This window comes from Zootermopsis nevadensis, unplaced genomic scaffold (genome assembly GCF_977971745.1).
Source record: "Zootermopsis nevadensis isolate Lab colony 2312 unplaced genomic scaffold, Znev_1.0 Znev_ptg000017l, whole genome shotgun sequence".
NCBI classification, from domain to species: Eukaryota; Metazoa; Arthropoda; class Insecta; order Blattodea; family Termopsidae; genus Zootermopsis; species Zootermopsis nevadensis.
The window spans coordinates 12,797,978-12,817,099 of record NW_028259149.1 but is presented as its reverse complement, the minus strand read 5'-3'; the positions used below and the strand labels follow the sequence as shown (position 1 = coordinate 12,817,099).

Genomic DNA, 19,122 nt, shown 5'->3' with positions numbered 1-19,122 from the left:
TATATTTATATTCCCAGATGTATTTAAGCACAGGCAACTTAACCTGCATCCTAACAGCATTATGAATAAGACAGACTGGGTTGCCCCTGTTTATGGAAATGTATAAAGTAATGTAACAGCCAGAACAGATGGCTGCACATCACCTTTAAGGTAATAAATATCTTGTAAAATTTATGAAATGGTGATTAAGAATCTAGACAGTCCTGATTAATAGTACTGTTTATATGTTGTTTATTATAAAATGTTTACTGCCGAGTAGCTGAGCTTTATGAGTCAGGATAGCTCAGTCAGTTAAGTGACTGGTAGCAGCCTGGACAACAGGTTCCAATTTCAGTAGACACTACATCTAGACCATCTGTGCATTGTGCTTATGCACAGGGGCAGTTTTACTATTTGAGCTATAACAGTTATTTTACTAATGGCTGAACTGTGACAGGTGGCATGATTTATACATGGCATTGTATTTGTTCATTTTTCTTAGTGCCTTCCAGTTTCTATGGTAAATAAACCAAGTTGTACGTATTTTTAAGTACTGTATGGCTAGTATGTAAACTGTAGGTAATATTTTTATCAGCAGGCTTTTGAAAACATGTTTCACTTTTTACACACTTATGTATCTGGTTTATCATTTAGGAGATGTTAAATTTAGAACTATACCCAGGATTCACATTTTCAAGGTTTTATTTACTTCTGTGACCTACATCCTTTTCATACATTTATATGAGTGCTGATGTTCAGACATCAACTACTTTCAGAAGTGTCTGGTAGACATATCTTGACTGGTGGACATTTGTGACTTAATATATATTGATATTAGTGACATGATGTTTGTGAGTAGGTTTGTGCATTGTCTTGATCATAATTGAGTGTGACAGCATCTTCAAGCTGTCTTAGTATAACTATTTTGTGTCATCAAAATGTGATGTGTAGTTGGTGACAGTGGGAAAATATGTTTCCATTAGTTAACTAAAGGTTTTCATTTCAGCATGTAATTGAAAAGGAGAAACTTGTGCTGTCAGTTGAACAGGAGATTCTTCGAGTTCATGGCCGGGCTGCAAGAGCTCTAGCGAACCAGTCACTCCCATTCTCTGTGTGCACAATATTAAAGGATGAGGAAGTATACAATGTGATAACACCAGAGCAGGAAGAGAAGGATCGTAACGCTCGGTCACGTTACAATGGCCGTCTATTCTTGAGTTGGCTGCAGGATGTTGATGATAAATGGGAAAAAATCAAGGTAAGTACTGAAGAAGCAAGCTGTAATAATAGTAGGTGGATTGTTATGGTGTGGTAGTAATGAACAGTGGCTACTGTGTCCATACTGGCTCTGGGGCCAACCCAGCCTCCTATCAAATAGGTACTAGGGGCTTTTGCCCCAGGAATAAAGCAGCCAGGGTGTGAAGCTGACCACTCAACTCCATCTAGTACAAGGTAAAGAAAGAGGGGCTAATACCTCCACATCCCTGTATGTTTTCATGGTATGCTGCTTAAAAAGTATCAGGAACAACTACCTTTTATATTAGGTGTGTGAGTCTCAAACGTTTTAGACTAATTGAAAAAAGTGACTTGGTTCAGTTTTTAATTCTCAAACTTTGAAAATTTTCATGTAACTGCTTTGCTTTGCATTTGCACACAAACTACCCAATCCATCACAGTCATAACTGTTGGCAGTATGAACCAACTTGTCAGTAAAGCCATGTCTCTCTTTCTGCATCTTTCTCTATTTCTCTACACAGTGTTGGACTTCCCTCCCTGACTACCAACTCATCTCAGCAATAGCAGCACCATCTTAGGAAGTGCATACTCCGGTCTGAGACTGGAGCCATCTGGTCATAATCTGAAACCTCACATTTATGTCCCCAGATGTACATTTTCCCTTGATTTATATAATTGTTTCAGTCCCATTAATTTTCCTTTCATTTCACTTATTTTGGTTCCCACAAAATACACGTCATTTCATTTTATTGCCTGGGCTTTGTGTAATTTTTTTGACTAGTCATTTGTTTTTTGTTTTTTTTTCCCAACTGGTGGCTACTCTGAAAATTTAATCACCATTTTGCAAGTATCAATTTCTGTTGTGGTTTTGTTTTTTAAGTTAGCCATTATTATTATTTTGTTAGTCGAGTCTTTTACATACACTGCAGGTGTTCAATTTAAATTTGCATGTTTGATATGGCGTGATGGCAATATGAAAGAAAAAAATTTCCTTAGAGGGAATGTTCTGCATACCATATGGGGCCTTCTGAATTTTCTTGGTGAAACAACTTGGTATATCAGTATCAACTTTGAATATGACAGACTGTAATGTCATTGAAGCAAATGCAAATCAGTGTGGATAGTCACAGACAGAAAAATTCGAGTAGAAATGATACTTTTTTTGTATATAAGTGAATACACTGCTCATTCTTTGTGACAACTTTTGTAGTCTTAGAGTGACTTTAACTTGCATCAATGATTTTGTGGCGTTACATGTTGTAAAGACATAAAATAATTACCTACATTGTTTGCTGAGCATTCCATTTAAGGGTTAAGCTTGTGGTTTTAGAATTTCCTTTAATTTACACTTTCCTGGAATATACACTATTGTTCATCAGTCCCAGAAAAGGGTAATTGATGAGTTCTACTGTATCTAGGAATTATGGTAGACACAGGCATAAGAGACAATATAGTTTTCTACCACATACTTATTCCTAAACTTTTAAGAATTTTTGCCACATAAATCTGTGTGGTTAACAATTACAACAGTGGTATAAGTTATTACATTGTGCACTAAAAATTTTACATGTTCTTATTAACCAACTTCTGTAGCAAACTTTCAGATGCAGCAAGTTGTGAAAAGTGACCTGAAATTGGTATTGACAATTTTCATATTAACAAGCTGTTAGGACATGGCCCTAGGAGTGAATTTTTTAAAATAATGATTTATAGAAATTTTTAATTTAAAAAGGATTTGATATCAGAAGGTCACTTTGGTGCATTGTGGAACATTGTTATAAATTTTGATTAAAGTGAAAAAATTAGTCTAATAGAGAAAATTTTCATTCTTATCTTTATACTCAGAATTTTTCCAAATTTCCATTTCAAATCGAGTAAATCATTCTTGCACATGCCTATCTTATATTACAGAGTCTCTTCAGCTAGTACAGCAAGAACTCAGCATAATGAACTTCTGTGGACTGACGAATTGTACGTGTTATAATGATTGGTAATAGAAATAATGTGGTAGTTTAAATCTCCTGTTCCACACAGTAAAGTTACTATGCATTATTTGCACAAGTGCACATATATGAAGTATTCAGATTAAATTGGTGTTTACATCATGACATCAAGAGCCAGATTTTCATTTGTCTTTTCACATCATACCAGCCACTGACAACTGGAGCCACTTGCCAGTCACTTTGTTTGCTGCTTGATATGCCACTTTGTGATCAGATTTTTGATTATCATCAATTTCATTATCATTGTCCTTGAATTCAACTTCTGAAAGATATTCATCCACACAATTCAAAATTGTCACATTATCATTATCACTGGTCACTTCATTCTGCACTTTACATAGCATAGTGGAACTGTTGAAGTTGGAAGATTTTTTAAAATGTACTTTGTTCTTAGCAAAGATTGTCATCAGAATATTTTCATCTTATAGTTACTAACTTGCATCTGGACTATAGTACATGTAGAGATTTTGCCTGGTAGTTGGATACATATAGGGCCGGCCATGTCTGTCTGTTCACATGTCCATCTCTTTGTAGGTCATATAGGGTTAGCCATGACCTTTTTTTATGTTGCATCTTTCCTTTGTCAGGAATCAATGTTACTTCGCCACCACAATGAAGCAGAATCTCTTCATGCTGTACAGAGAATGGATTGGGAATGGAAAATGAAAGAACTTGGAATATGCGAGTTTAAAGCCAAGCCTGTAATTGAAGATCTTCATGTCCCCATGGTTCACGTTAGTGACGACTTTGACCTGCTCCCAGCTTGAAAGGCCTTGATGATAAAGAACATTTATCTTGTATTTTGATCAAGTTACTGTTTGTAGAGTGATCTCATGTTAAAGGCTTGAGTGTGTGCACTTAATCTTATGAGCGATAATACAGAGTGATCGAAAAGTCATGCAACACATACTGTCGATTTATTTCCTGTAAACTAAAAAGTACAAAGTATTTATATAATGTAATGGATGTGGGTACATTCAAACATTGGATATGTTGTGTGCATGCCTTAGAGCCATCTACCAACCATGTCACTTTTCATTAAACTCTTCAGAATCAAGGGTGACGTACTTGCAAGAGCAATGCATGTTCACTATTTAATGTTACTATCAATATTGATCTTACTGACTGCCAGAAAGCATATAGTTGAATGTTTTCAGATTTATCTTTATCATATGGATTTTTTTGTGTGTGTGCCTTAAATACTGTTAGATCTTATACATAATGCCCAAGCTTACATCTTTGTGAAATCCACACGTTTTCTTTAGTGAATCTGGACATGCCTGTATAACTGGAGACACAAATATGCATGGTGAGACACATACCCCACATAGACCTAAAAGTTAGCTTTTCGTTCATCATATTAGTGAGGCAGAGCGCATTAACAGCAGAAACCTCTGGAGCAAATTTTAATATGGTTTTTGAATTTGTTTTACAGTATTGTGGAAAATATTGTTCATTTAAAATGTGCTAAGAAGAAACATGTTGCTAGTGGGTTGTGTGACTTTTTGATAACTGTGTACTTCTCACATGCTCAAAGTTTTGTGATTATTAGAAATATAATTCTGAATACAAATGTAGTCATTAGATTGAACGTAAAATGTATATAGTAATTTCATATTAAGAGAGGTGCCAAGATAGGTAGAGATAAAAGAAACAGCTTCATGCAAATGGCTGTAAGCTGTGAAGGCCTAATACTGTTCAGTTGTTGAAACTGACGTTAATATTTGATGGAAGACATTTACAATATATAGTGTAATAAATATTAAAATGTAACATAAATTATGTATCTTAGGTGCCAAAACTAATACATGACGGGGAAACAGTATGGTAGCATAGCCCCTTGCACTTTCATTTACTCATATTAGAAATCGCTTTTGTACATTAGCAAATCTTTTCACCTTTCGGTGTGTTGCAAGACATGCTTTGTGTTCATGGACAGAACCCTTCAGTTCAGAGGGACATGCTCTGCCTGCTGTAACATATGAATTTCTTGAGAGCCTTCTTCAGAGGTTTAAAGGTGATACTAAATTATAGAAAGACATCTGAAATGTGTGGAAAATATTCTGAAATAAACCCATTGTATCTGACATTTGAAACTTGAATGCTGAAATATTTTGACCAGTTCTCTTAGAGACTGGACCGTGACTTCTTTGTTGCCACTTAATGCATGTAAGTCATGTGCAGATGACTCATGCATCATGACAGTATTAGTGGCTTTACCTGTCTGATGGACTGTTCAGCTCTGCGATTTAGTTTCTTCTTGCTCCAGTGCCACCGAGATTGCAATTCATGAATTAAAAATGGTCACTCTGATGCCCACCCTATTTATGTACATGTGAATGAGTTTAGACTTTAACTCAGTGCTTTTAACTTGGCTTCAGGTCCTTTACAACTGAAACCACCTCACTGTGCTGCATCTGATTTTTATAGTGATGATGCAATTTGGATCTCATAAAAGAAATACCAGACAGTATACTAATTTTTAATTCAGGAATTTCAGTGGCACTGAAAGTAACAATGAATTCTGTAATGAAAGTGATATTTTAAAGAGGGTTCATTTTATATCCTCTTGGAAAATCGTTATATGATTTTAATCTTTCCATTATTTGGCACCTGTCATCTGTACTGTACTACAGCACTTATGGCAACAAATCATCTGTTGGCCAAGTTCAAACCAAGTGAAAGAGGAAGACTTAATGAAGAAATGCTGCAAAATATGCTGTGAAAAAGGGTAAAAAGATTCAATTTACTCCTATCCAAATGCCATATATATCCTAGACTTTATTTGGAACAGTGTTTTGGGCAGTTTCTTCAGTGACAACAGTGCTTTTCATTGTGACTGCACTTTCTGATGAAATTTGAAGGTAATGCTTGTTCCAGTGCAAGGTATAATGCAACTTCAGCACTGAATGTATACTTCAGTCAGACTGATCTTTTTGTTTGACTACAGTGTGAACTTTTTATTTGTAATTATGTAGCTTTCTAAATCCAGATAAAATGATATATGTTGACAAGCATGTAATATGAAGTACCATTTATCAATGTTGTCGACACACATGCATGTGATAGGACATCTCAAATGTTCCTTTGAAGAAAATTATAATAGTATAACTACTGTCAGGTGCATCCTATCTTTCACAAACTCCTAAAAGGGTTAATTATTGGGCTGCTATGAATTTAATATGGAAATTGCACTGCATAGTCACTCATTTATTTGTACATACAAATTATCTCTTTACATAGATCTGTTGTACATAATGAAAACATGCTGCAAAATAAATGATTAAAACAGCCTATATGTATGTTTTCTGCATTCAACTTCAATATTACATATGGAGACCTGTGAAACAATTAAGTGTACACTTTACACTATTTTCATGGATTTACTTGTCCTAAGCTTGCAATCATTTCTTGTCTTATGAAGTTATTTCTTGCAGACTGCTAAGATGTATCTTTCTTTCCATCAGAATTAATCTTCTTGGGGGAGACATTACTGAGCTTAAAGTCTATTGGTTTGTCATAGCCCATCATCTTTGCATAATGTCCAGGATCATCAAACAGCCGTGAATCCACAAATAGAGGTGATCCCTTAACTAGGAAAGATGTAAACATTCCTGGTACATCTGGTACAATAATATCATCTGTTGTAAAAGTAATCTGTAAATAAGTGCACATTAATGAAATGAAATGCATAGGCAGTGACATTTTTTAAAAAAATATTTGTTGCGCCCTGTATACCATTAGTTCCATACACACAAAAAATCAGGAAATTGTATTCAAGCAGCAGTCTTAATACAGTAGTCTTCACCTACTGTCATAATACAAAAGGAGATTGGAGAGGCATTTTCCAAATGTGTTCTTTGCAATTTTGAGTAACATGTTGGCCTTAATGTTCATTGTATAAATCTGTTTCAAGACTAATAAAACTGCTGAGTCATAAAAGTTTCAAAGAAGAGTAGATATTAATGAGATGTTTTAAGCATTAAACCGATACTTATTTACATGGTACATTTGATTTCAGTTTCATGTAATGTAGGGGTTATGTTAGACTGAAATGGACCTAAATTGTATTTAACAAGTTTCTGTTGTAGATCCCGAAAACCACAGTGGATGGATGAACATATAACCTTATTGTTTGTTTTATTCACTTAGTGCAAAGAACACAGGAATCATAATGGGACAATACTGTGTGAGATCTGCAATTTGCATTTTGATTTGGGTCTTCAGGGTTATTACATGTAGTCTTGCAAGTGGCAGAGCAACCAAACTATGTGACAAATCTGATTAAGTACTGATGTTTTAGGGTCATGGAACAATTTTTGGGCCTTTCAATGTGGCCATCCACCCAGGCTTGTTATTAGAATACATGGTTGTCAGTCTTGTCACAGCATTTTCAGTTGGTATCAATGTATATATCCCCATGTGTGACAATACTATGCAGATATAGCACAGATGTGGAACCATTTAAACAATTTCAGCCATATGAAAATCCCTTATCTAAAACCAAAGGACTTCGGAGAATTTCTAACAGTGGCATGAAAATACATGTATAACTAAGAATTTAATACAGCTTATCTTGTTCATCCAGCTGAATAATTTTGCAAGGCATTATGAGGTAACCTTTTACTTCTCTGAAGAGTTCTTGAAATCTGATAACTTCCTTATGGAAGTTGAGATGTACCTGAGCATTAGGAGAAGGATCATACTCTAAATCTGGACCTGAGTCACCTACCTCCCTCACAATTAAAAGTATTAAAGGGCAGGTTGTATGCAATGATTCAGAGGAAGAATGAGAGTATTTATAACAGTGGTATCAATCAGGTATTTCTCAACATATACTTAAAGCAAGCAGCAATTTAGCACTACATGAATCATTTGTATTAGTTGGATTAAATTACCGTTTTTTCTCTGAGGAAGAAATTTAAACAAACTGCAGAATACTTTCCAGTGTTTGAATTGAAATATATGTAAGTAACATATTTCTTTGTAACCATATGAAGCAAAAATGGGGTGACGTAGGTAAATAAACCCACAAAACCCAAGAGGGTTACTACAATAGGCGTTCCCAAGTTTGGCATTTGATGTATAAGAATTGGCTGCGACGCCAAGCCAGCTACACTGGACATTAAAGAGAAAATTTTCACTGCACGAATCTGAGGTGTTAACGCTCCATAATACACTTGAATATTTCCTCTGCTGGTATCAGTAGTACTGGATCCATAATGACATTTCGTTGTTAACTGTATACATGATTTACACTGGTCCGCAAAATTGCATATCAATGTCTTACAGAAAAGCTTTTGGTTAGTTTTATACGTCGTTCGAAATATCCTCCACATTTTATCCATTTAGGAAGTTGTAACACATGATTTGCTTGAATACATAGAGTTACTTTAATAAGTGGTTACTGCTTTCTGAAAATAAAAGTACTCCACTCAGACCAGAGTGTTCCAACAATTCTACCTAATTGTAATCCGTAAAGCTTAACCATCAAACCAAAGCCCCACATGCCACAGAGGGCCCAACATACTGCCCTGAGCACAGATGAAACTGCAGAAGTGCCAAAGTTTGAAATATTGTCCTCGATAATGAATAATTTTGAATAACAGAAAATAAAGTAAGTATGATCCGTATGTAAATATTATGACAATTTTTGGAATATATAGCTCAAAATATTATTGTCTATCTATACAATTTTATATTCACTTTCTTAGAGATTTAATTTCCCTGAGGGATATTATACTTATTGACCTCCCTGATTAGTTGAAGGAAATAGAAGAAGTTGTGTTGGCAAGGTGAAATTCGGAGACGAGTTTGTAGTGAAAGCTTCCTGTATTTCTTGTAAATGGCTTACTAGTTTGCCGTGTGCGAGTAAAATGAACGCGGTTGCATCAAAAAGTAATGTAGAATCAGAATTTCTAGAAATAGATTCCAAAGGCGCATGGCCACTATTATACCAGGTGTGAAAATGTTTTTGATGTTATTGAATCTGGATTAATTCAAGTTCAAGGGCAGAGGACAGTTTTTGAAACACATGAAGATATCTGTAAACCACTGGGTTGTCACCTTTTTATTTAAGTACTGAACTCTTTGATTTCCCCAGCATTGTAGTGATATATGCACGTGTTAATTATCAACCACAGCCAAAGTCACATTTACATGCATCACTCAGTATTTTATTACTTACTTCAAATTCCAAGAAGGCCTTTGACAAAAATCTGTAGCAACGGATTGTTTTTAAATCAGCAGAAGAACTCGTAAAGTACCTCCAAGGCATTAATGTAGTATGCAGTGTCTACATCTGATAAGACTTCCTGTCAACTCACAAGTTTCACTGACAAGGAAATGATACTACACAGATTGTAACACTTCAGCATGTTGACTTATGGGGTTTCATTTATTGTGCATATATCATGAAATTTATGACAGATAGTAAGGTTGTGGGATTGTTTATTTTTTATTCAATTTACATTTTATTTATTTGGTGTATTTGAAATTTTGGTTTGTTGCCACTGGCAGTTTTATCATTACTACTTGAAAGCTGGGATCAGTGGTCTGTGTCTGTCATAACCCAACAAATTGTGTGTCCCATAGAACTGATGTGTCAATGCTATATAGTCTGAGCTACTGAAAAATCATTAAATAAATCGTAAATATGTATATAACTGTTGTGATTACAGTCAGTGTCCATGATCCATTCTGTTTAACAGCATTGAACTAACAATTCCCACCATATCACTAGACAGACACCTATATAGATATTACTGGATAATTAAAACAGGTATAAATTGTTACTGAGTCATGTTAGTGGTTTTTATTACTTCATAATAATTTTATTTAGAGGCGTATATTATGTGATGTGATGGGGAGTCAGCACACTGTTCGTACTTCATCGTTATTTCTTTAACGTGTTTTTGAAAGTAAAATAAGTCTATCTTTACAATGTAGTTACCAGTACCAATTATATATGATCCTTAGATGATGTTTTAATGTACTGCTACAGTTTACTGGCAGATTTCTGTAGTTCTACTAACAAAGTTGAAAGAAATACTTTTCTTATAATTTTTTAATACTTGATAGTTCTACAACAGATATGGATTCAGTAGCAGGTTAATTTACTTTCTGTTTTGTGGCATTAGTTTAGGCAGTAGATACCATGCAGTTGCATGCTATAGAGGTTTGGGTACATGGTCTTTGTATTGTAAAGTTTTAAAGAGAATGTCCACATTTCTATTGCCTCTCTATGCCCCAAAACTTGAGAATTATTTAAATAACTTTCACAAAAGTTGGTTTGAGTTTAAGGTATCAGGGATCATTCAAACATCATGTTTTTAAATCTTCTGACGTTACCTATACCAAGAAAGCTACCATATGTTATTTTCAATTCTCATGATATTCTGCAGAACATTGGCTTTAAATAATGTGTTGACATTGTTTACTATAAACGAACAAGATTCGAGATGTGTTTACTTATTGCCTCTATGTGTATATTCATTATAAAATTTAATTGTGCATTTTTATGTAGGGGAAGTAAGAAATTATAATTGAAAATGAAGTTTATAATTATATTCTGTAATCATGAATCATATAGATAGATTACCAAACAACGTACATCTTCCCAGTATGCATTCTTATTATAATTTGTGCAAAGAATGCATAATCATACATAGAGCATAAAATAATTCTCTCTTTAACCTTTTACTGCCATGCAGGGTAACATGAGATATAAATGTATGTTGCAAAATAGATGCAAAATATCATTTTAATACAGTATATTTTCATTAAAATATATCTGAAATTTATTAAACATTTCTTGTAAAGAGTAGTCAGTGTTGCCCAGTTTGAACTAAAATCCAAGCAGTAAATCTTAGCAAGGACTTTAATTATTATTCATGTGGTCTTAGATGGGAAGATAACATTGAAATGGATCTTAGAGAACTATGATTGAACATATTAAATGGATTTAACTGGCTTATAGTAGAGTTCACTAGTTGGGTTTTGTGAACTTCATGATGGACATTCTGAATTCATGTTAGGGGATTACTTGTCCTTGAATTAAAATATACCTCTGGCATCAAAGTAGACATTAATGTGATGAGAGACAAGCAATGTTGGACATATGATAAGTAATCTTAAAATTTTGCATACCGTGTAGTGTATTAGAATATAAAAATAAGCAAACAAACAAACTGTTAACACTATAAATGACACTGGTGCCAACTGTGTTTTGACATCAAGAGGTCATCAGTGGCAAAAGGGGGAAATTATTAGAATATTTTGTTCTGATCCCATTACTGCATCATGATACTAATTGTTGCATTGGTAGACATGTAATTCTGATTACTGACCTATATAATCATTAATTTTGCATTTGTCTGCTTATGAAAGATGCAATAATATTGATTAATATTAACATGAAACTGAAGTTACCGTTTGATGTGAAGTTTGTTTTGTATGTTAATTGTATCTCCATTACTCATATTTTAGTGAAAGTGTGACAAGAATAAAAGTGAAATATATATTTTTCTACTAATATTTTGTAATTTTATTTGCAGCACATAAGAAATGAATGTTTAAATTATGACTACACATTTTTGGAAGCTAGAAAATCACAAAACAAGAACTTGAATAGGTATCGGGATGTCAGCCCATATGACCATAGCAGAGTTGTATTATCGAAAGGGCCTTGTGATTACATCAATGCAAATCTTGTTACAGTAAGTTATATTGTATTTACCTATGTGTAGGTTATACCTTTTATTCCAAAATTCAGTTTGTAAATATGCAGTTGGAGCCATTCTAAAAAAAAATGACATAATTATGTGATGCCTGCCCTTTCTCAGTGCATTTGTCTTATTGTTCATCATTTGATATGAGTGATGTTGGCATTTTTGTTGCTCTGCAATTTTTAAGTTCTTTAGCCTGTTAATTTATATATTTACAATGTTATTGTTAGGTTAGTTTATTTTTTCTTTGTCTAATTTTTTTATTATGATCTCAGCTGTTTATAATTTTGAGGATTGCATAATGAATGTCAGAACTTATTTGTAATGGACAGTGTCTGTTGGATTGCTGATATAGAAGCAGTGTTTATGTTTAAAACTGACAGTACCACAGGAAATTAAAAGTGTTATAGTAATGTTAGCATTATTCACTGTACAGTCTTTTGGTTAATATACTGTGCCAGAGTGGCAGAAATTATCAATATTTTGGAAGAAAGTGCTGCTTCCTCTAAGGTCAGAATGACAAAATGTGTTAGAAGATTATATAAGATCTAAAAAATGATCTGTAAGATGTAGTAACTATACATAGTTATAAATATTATCCCATAAGACCCAAAAAACCTGTAACCCCAAACGATTATCAACCAACACTTTGCATACTATATAGGTAGAAGAATAGGGAGTCTGCAAGTTCCTCCAAAACATTGGTAATTTTTACTCTTTTGGCTTTGTGCAATATCCAGAAAATTCTGTAATGTATATGAAGTCCCATGAATACTGGTAACATGTTACATTTTACAGATGGAAAGGGCCCACCGGCGCTACATCCTGACCCAGGGCCCACTACCTCATACCACAGGCCATTTCTGGCTCATGGTCTGGGAACAGAACTGTAAAGCTGTTCTTATGCTCAATAGGATTATAGAAAAAAATCAGGTAGCTGATTTGAATCATTGAAACAACCCTTTACCTGCCATAATGTGGTCCAACCAGTATTTAGAATATGGGTACACTCTCTCTCTCTCTCTCTCTGCCTGTGGCTGTACAGCCCTTGAAGGACCTTAGCCTCCTCACTGATGGAAGGTTTCTTGATCTATTTAGACATTTGGTGTGACTACTTGGACAAGTGATCAGCCCATTGCAAGGCAGAATATGGGTACTGAACTTCATAAAGCCTGGGGTCACATTCACCATTTATTGATTCTTGGGCCGCCAGGTTATAAATGACAGTTTACTGGAACTTTGCAGTGTTTTAAGAATTTTACCAATTTTCTGTTGCAAGCAGGTTTACATATTACTACATTCATTTTAATTAACATATTCATTAAATTTGTTCATATGTTATATTTATTAATTATTCACTCAAAAATAAATATTTGATTTAGGTAATACTAGTTCTTTCCTTATATAAGTGTTTTAACTTTACAAAAATGTATACATGTCACACAGACTGCAGGTTGGGAATCCCTGCCTTAGAAGCTGATTGTATTTTGCACATAATTTGTATGTAACTTACATTAACACATTCGTATCTAGGCAGCCTGATGCCCTGTGTGTTGTTTGATTCCTTCCTAGCAGTACACATTGAAATACATTTCCTTTAATCTGGCAACTGTATCTGATTTTGAGTGCTCAGTACAACATTTAGTAGTGTCTGAGAGAGTGACGTGTTATAAAACAAACTCCTTCATGCAGAGAAACTTGGGTGCTTGTGGATTATCGGGACACATCGCTTTAAAATTAGGTTAGGTTAGTTGTCATTTATTGAAATAAAATTTAATAACTTTCAAGTATATGTCATTTATCCACACACATTAACCTAACCTAACCTGTTTTTAAAGCGTTGTGTCCCGATAACCCACAAGTACCGAAACTTGCTTTCTAATCTACCATAATACTTGGAAAAGTAAAGCAATTTTTGTCTGCTTTAAATTTCCTTTATATATATGTTCAGTGTATTGTGATATTGTTTTGTTTATTGCGTATCCAACGTATGTTTATGTGTAACTGTCAGCTACTGACATGTCAAGAAATAAATATGCCACAATCATTCAAATCTTAGTATAATGCTAAAATCAGTTTCCTGCACTTCTACTGGCTTGTGGGAAAGCCACAGATGTAAGAAACTGCATTCCAATCATCATATCATTGACAAATAACATTACTGTGCAATATATAAAATTATTATCTTGGACACGGATGTTTATTACGAGTATCATTATTAATAAATGTTATTTGTTGTGGTTGTGGAGCTGTTGCAAATAATATGGACTCATAGTAGTTACAGTATTTCTCTTGATGATTGTGTGTAGAAGCAAAAATAATTAAATTAAAGTTAAGTAGCTAAGTCCTGAGAAGATGGAGGCTTTGGAAGGATTAGTGGTGCCTCTGTCTAATTAACTTTGTTGATAGTAATGAGTCATATGTTAGCACTGTTTTCCTGCACACTGCAGTCTTGAGTTAATATAGATACATGGATTATTTCAGTAATCTATTTGTTGTAAGATGTTACAAGTTTTCACATTAAGGAACATCAGAGGTTGCTTGTGGCACTAAGCTTATCAGTGAAAGATTTAAACAGTTCAGGAATATTTCCAGGTAAAATGCCACCAGTACTGGCCTTTGGCATCTCAGCCAGGAACTGATGATGTTATGGAGCTGACAGATGTCGGACTTCAGGTGCAGTTTGTATCTGAGGACGAAGCTGCATATTATACTACAAGGATACTCAGGTTAGGATTATAATTATGCTAGAGAAGTGGTTCTCAAACATTATCACTTTACAAACCCTGCTGGAAATTATGTTACTTGCTCTCCCATTCAGGAAATCCAGAAGAAATAATAAACATATGAATATAGTGCACTGTTAAAAATTAGTGCATTTCCAGATATTTGAACAAAAAATTAATTTATCTTGTATGTGGCCTCTTTGCCCTTTCTCATCTTCCATATTCTCTTGACTTGTACAATCTGTGTGCAGCCAAATTATTTTGTGGTGATGGCTGGCTTTTGGGTTGTAGCACTGTGTAGTCTGGTACAAGTTTGCCAACATTTCAGGGGTCATTGCTTCTTCCATCAATAGGGCGATGAGTACTCATCACTCTGGTGATGGACCTGTGAAATGTTGGTAACATCTACCAGATTACATGGTGCTACAAGCTAGAAGACAACTGTATAAAGAGCTCTCCACCTTTTACAGTCCTTGGCTTGAATTTTGGCCTTATACCATCATGGTTCATTTCCTCTGAGTTTGTTATGAGTACCAATATCCAAGGTGTCTTCCTGAAGGTTTTGCTTGCTATACTTTGGTGATTGTCTTTCATTTTCCATTCTTGCAACATATCCAGTCTACTTGAACTCTTGAGCTTTCTTTATGTTATATTGTCATGAAATGCTGATACTGTGTTGTGTTTGTGTCCATTGCAGATTAATAGAAATAGAGACTGGAAACTGTCGTGATATTGTGCATTTTCACTATACAACATGGCCAGACTTTGGTGTACCAGAGAGTCCAACAGCATTTCTCAATTTCCTGATGGTGGTGCGAGAGAGTGGTGCTTTGGACCAGAATGTTGGTCCACCTGTAGTTCATTGTTCAGCAGGCATTGGACGTTCAGGGACCTTCTGCTTGGTGGATTCATGTCTTGTGTTGGTGTGTATCATTACATTCTAACACTGTAGTATCAGAACCCAAAGGTTCAACACCACTGATATCAAGGTCTTCCATTGGACATGGTCCAGTTCCATTCACCTTGCATCCTCACTATTTCTGTAATATCATCTTCATGGTCATACAAGTAAACTTATTTCTGAAGGTGTTTTCACCAAAATTCTGCATGCGTTCCTTGTCTCCCCCATTCCAGCCAAGCACATCGTAATCTCCTAGAATTCACCACCCTAATAGTAGTGGTTGATCTGTATAAATTACAAAATTCCTCATTTAGTAATGCACCTTATCCTTATTAAATCCAAATGTTTTTCAAGTTTATTTAATTACACAACTTCATGACACTTGAAAATACAACAGCCACTGATATGGTATAGAAATTTCTTGTTTTTGTGCAACCCAAAGAATTTTTAATGAGTTCATTGTGTTATTGTAACTCACCTGCTTTAACATCCATATATATCTGCATGTAGCGTGGAGAATTTGTGTACGGGGTACATTTGCATACTAGTGTTTGTGCAGTGAGCCATTTTTGAGAAAATCATTGAACTGATATAGAGTAAAAGTAATTTGCCTGGAAACTCCTGGTGTAGAGTCTTGTGTGGTAAATTTCATTGAAGTATATTTAATTGTTTATGGACAGCCAGATATGACCTTTCCGTTGTACACACACTTTTGAAGGAACATTTTATTTTAATAAATGAGATCTTTGGCTTTTTGGATATATCTTGTGTGTATGTACCGTATAATACAAGTATATACTGTTTTTATGTGATTTTAAAATTTTAGCTTTGTGCAGAATTTTTGACATGAAAATATTTTGCTATAACACTGTGAGAATCCCTTTGTTTTATTCATGGTTTAGTTAACAGTGATGCCAGTAGCCCAAGTGTAGAATGATAGGAAATTACTGAATAATGAATTGAAAAGAATTTGGAAGGAAGTGGTCATTGTCTAATTTTCAACATTATCCTAACGTTTGCCTGGAGGGACCGAGAAAACCATGAAAACCCTCAGTTAGGATACTTGGTCCCTGGATTGAGATTTGAACATAGGACCTCCCAGGTATGAAGCAGGAGTGCTAGAATTCCTTTTTTGTCTTAACTTTTGTTACAGATTGAAGAGAGTGGTCTAGATTCAGTAAATGTTCGAGAGGTGCTACTTGAGATGAGAAGGTTTCGGATGGGTCTCATTCAGACTCCAGATCAGCTTCGATTCTCATACTGGGCGATTATTGAAGGATCAAACAAGTACCTAAATGGAACTAGTGTTGTAAGTAAAATTGTCATTCTGCCGTCATTTCCTTCTTTATCTTCATGCCAAATTTCACATGCTGCAATGCTTCATTAGTTTTCACTGTCAAATGGAAGGCTAAATATAGATTTCATTCATATGATCACCATGTTTTACATTTTACAAAAATATGACTAATTCTTGTTGCATATTTTTAAAACTTTACTTACCAGCATGCCACAATGTCACTAGCATCACGCTCATCTCAGAACCTGAAATCTCGCCTCATATGTGCTTGTCTACATTCTCCTGTTTCTTCAGTTTAAAATATTGTGTTTAAACAATCCAAGTCTAGATTTTTTCTTTTTGCTTTAAATGAACTTGTTCCAGCAAAATGATGTTCCTGGAGAGACAATAGAATTGAGTGCTGTCTCATTGAACCACGCCCGACATGAGGACGTTGAGAGTGACGAACCTCCACCTCTGCCACCACCTCGAGGAGAATCACTCACCAGGTCTCACTTCAAGGAAACTGAGTCATGTCCCACCAACAACCATGGTATGTTCTCTATTATAAAATGTTGGAAGAATCATTTAATTGTTAGTCTGTGATTCAGTAAAAAAAATTGTGAATTTTTACTGTGAATCTTGAAATATTCTTAATGTGTAATGAATAATTAATATGATTAAATGAAGGCAGATGTGATAGGAAATACAGGAAAATTCACAGGAAGTGAATATTTAGGAGACCTAAATATAGATGAGTGAATAAAATTTAAGTATTCAGATTTTGTCTTAAAATTGGGCTCAGTGGTGGCCTTTTGTAAACACAGTGATTATCCCCCATGACCCCAAAGAAAATGTGGGGTGAAGAATAACCACTGTTGCTGAATATAAAGATTATGAAGTAGAAAAAAAATTATTGCATCTTTGCACTAAATGTGTTTGCTGGTTATAACAGTTACATTGTTTGTTTATGTTTACAGTAGAATTGTCAACCGATACTGAGGTACAGCCACAGAACAAACCTCTTCCATGTGAGCCCCCAGTCGAACCACCTCAGCCCCCCACACGACCACTGCCCAGCGAACCAGTCAGCTCAGATGAAGGATCCTACAGAACTTCAAGCCCAGAAAACATTCCAGTTAATGACAGGTAGGGAGTCCTGACACACCTGTATCAGTGATTTTACTAATGGAAGAGATAGCTGACAGAAGTTGGGCCTGACTAACAGTTGTTTACTGTAGAACACTATTTTTATCTCTCTCTCTTTCAAAGTACCTCACATTGCCTCTGATAAGGCCCAGGGTTTCATACAAAGCATTTCTTAAATGTATGAACATTTATCAAATTTTAAAGAAAGACCTTGTGTCCTCCCGCCCATATTCTGAGCTAGATGAGTCCAGTCCATACCTTCCCACCCCATTTCATTAAGATATATTTTAATAATATTATTCTATCTATGCCTAGGTCTTCTGTTGTGGTCTCTACCCTTCGTGTTACCCAACCAAAATTTAGTATGCTTTTCTCATCTTCTCATGTACTGACCTTATCTTCCTCCTCAATTTGATAATTGTAGTAATATTGCTGAAGAGTACAAATTATGAAGCATTTCATTATGCAATGGTCTTCAGCTTTCTGTCACTTCATCCCTCTTAGATCCAAGTATTTTCCTCAGAACTCTGTTTTTACCTTAGTGTGAGACTGTTTTACACCTATCCAAAACATTGAGTAAAATTATATTTTTTTATATTTGAATATCTGAATTTTAAATAGCATATGGAAATTAATAAAGATTAGCTTTTTTGGTTGGAAGTATTCACCAGATTTAATCTTCTCTCAACTTTTTCTTGAATGATATTTTTAACCTCCACTCCCACATATGTCTACATGGTCCCATGTACAACTTTTACCTTCACCTTTATATTTTATTTTTACCTGAAACATACATAACTTACTATAGTTTGATGTTACCTTCATTTATTTATTTTCATAATTACAGGCATATACATATTTATTGCTTGTGTTGTTGTCATTTACATTATTATTGATGTTTATTATGATAGTGTTATATTTGCTGTTGTTTTTGTTGTTCTGTTCATCAGTAAGACAAATATTTGTAGGATTTAGGGTTCTTGTGGTGGTGAGTATAAAGATGGCTGTTTTCTGGGTTGTAGCACTATGTACCGTGGTAGCAGTAAACTAATGTTTCAGAGGTACTTGCTCCCTTCTATATCGGTACAGTGATGGTGGCAGCAATCATCTCTGAAATGTGTGTAAA

At 34.8% G+C, this 19,122-nt stretch overlaps 3 protein-coding genes across 18 annotated transcripts in view; 2 read left to right on the top strand and 1 right to left on the bottom strand.

Moving 5' to 3' along the window:
• Window positions 1-6,514, top strand: part of LOC110835945 (uncharacterized) — a 17,183-nt gene extending 10,669 nt beyond the window's left edge. For 9 of the 10 annotated variants that reach the window (XM_087350479.1, XM_022076690.2, XM_022076729.2 and 6 more), the window contains 2 exons: window positions 986-1,237; window positions 3,806-6,514. In XM_087350479.1, the coding sequence (XP_087206605.1) occupies window positions 986-1,237; window positions 3,806-3,985 (432 nt within the window). In that variant the 3' untranslated portion in view covers window positions 3,986-6,514. Of the gene's footprint in view, window positions 1-985; window positions 1,238-1,736; window positions 3,187-3,805 lie in introns of all 10 variants that reach the window. The other variant, XR_002545102.2, reaches the window with a different exon arrangement.
• On the bottom strand, window positions 6,408-9,528 carry LOC110836032 (transmembrane protein 70 homolog, mitochondrial). Of its 2 annotated transcripts, none has more exons than XM_022076845.2 (2): window positions 9,406-9,528; window positions 6,408-6,875 (listed from the first exon to the last, which is right to left on the bottom strand). In XM_022076845.2, exons 1-2 carry the CDS (start codon window positions 9,493-9,495, stop codon window positions 6,660-6,662), a joined length of 306 nt encoding a protein of 101 aa, XP_021932537.1. In that variant the 5' UTR covers window positions 9,496-9,528; the 3' UTR covers window positions 6,408-6,659. The 2 variants fall into 2 exon arrangements, with proteins under 2 accessions (XP_021932537.1, XP_021932527.1); XM_022076835.2 differs by lacking the exon at window positions 9,406-9,528 and adding an exon at window positions 8,117-8,771.
• Window positions 8,987-19,122, top strand: part of Ptp61F (Protein tyrosine phosphatase 61F) — a 24,091-nt gene continuing 13,955 nt past the window's right edge. For 3 of the 6 annotated variants that reach the window (XM_022076800.2, XM_087350483.1, XM_022076790.2), the window contains exons 1-8: window positions 8,987-9,178; window positions 11,774-11,935; window positions 12,743-12,877; window positions 14,540-14,673; window positions 15,368-15,593; window positions 16,725-16,880; window positions 17,232-17,400; window positions 17,828-17,996. In XM_022076800.2, coding sequence (XP_021932492.2) covers window positions 9,095-9,178; window positions 11,774-11,935; window positions 12,743-12,877; window positions 14,540-14,673; window positions 15,368-15,593; window positions 16,725-16,880; window positions 17,232-17,400; window positions 17,828-17,996 — 1,235 coding nt within the window. In that variant the 5' untranslated portion in view covers window positions 8,987-9,094. The remainder of the gene's footprint in view (window positions 9,179-11,773; window positions 11,936-12,742; window positions 12,878-14,539; window positions 14,674-15,367; window positions 15,594-16,724; window positions 16,881-17,231; window positions 17,401-17,827; window positions 17,997-19,122) is intronic. The other 3 variants (XM_022076785.2, XM_087350484.1, XM_022076775.2) reach the window with 3 other exon arrangements.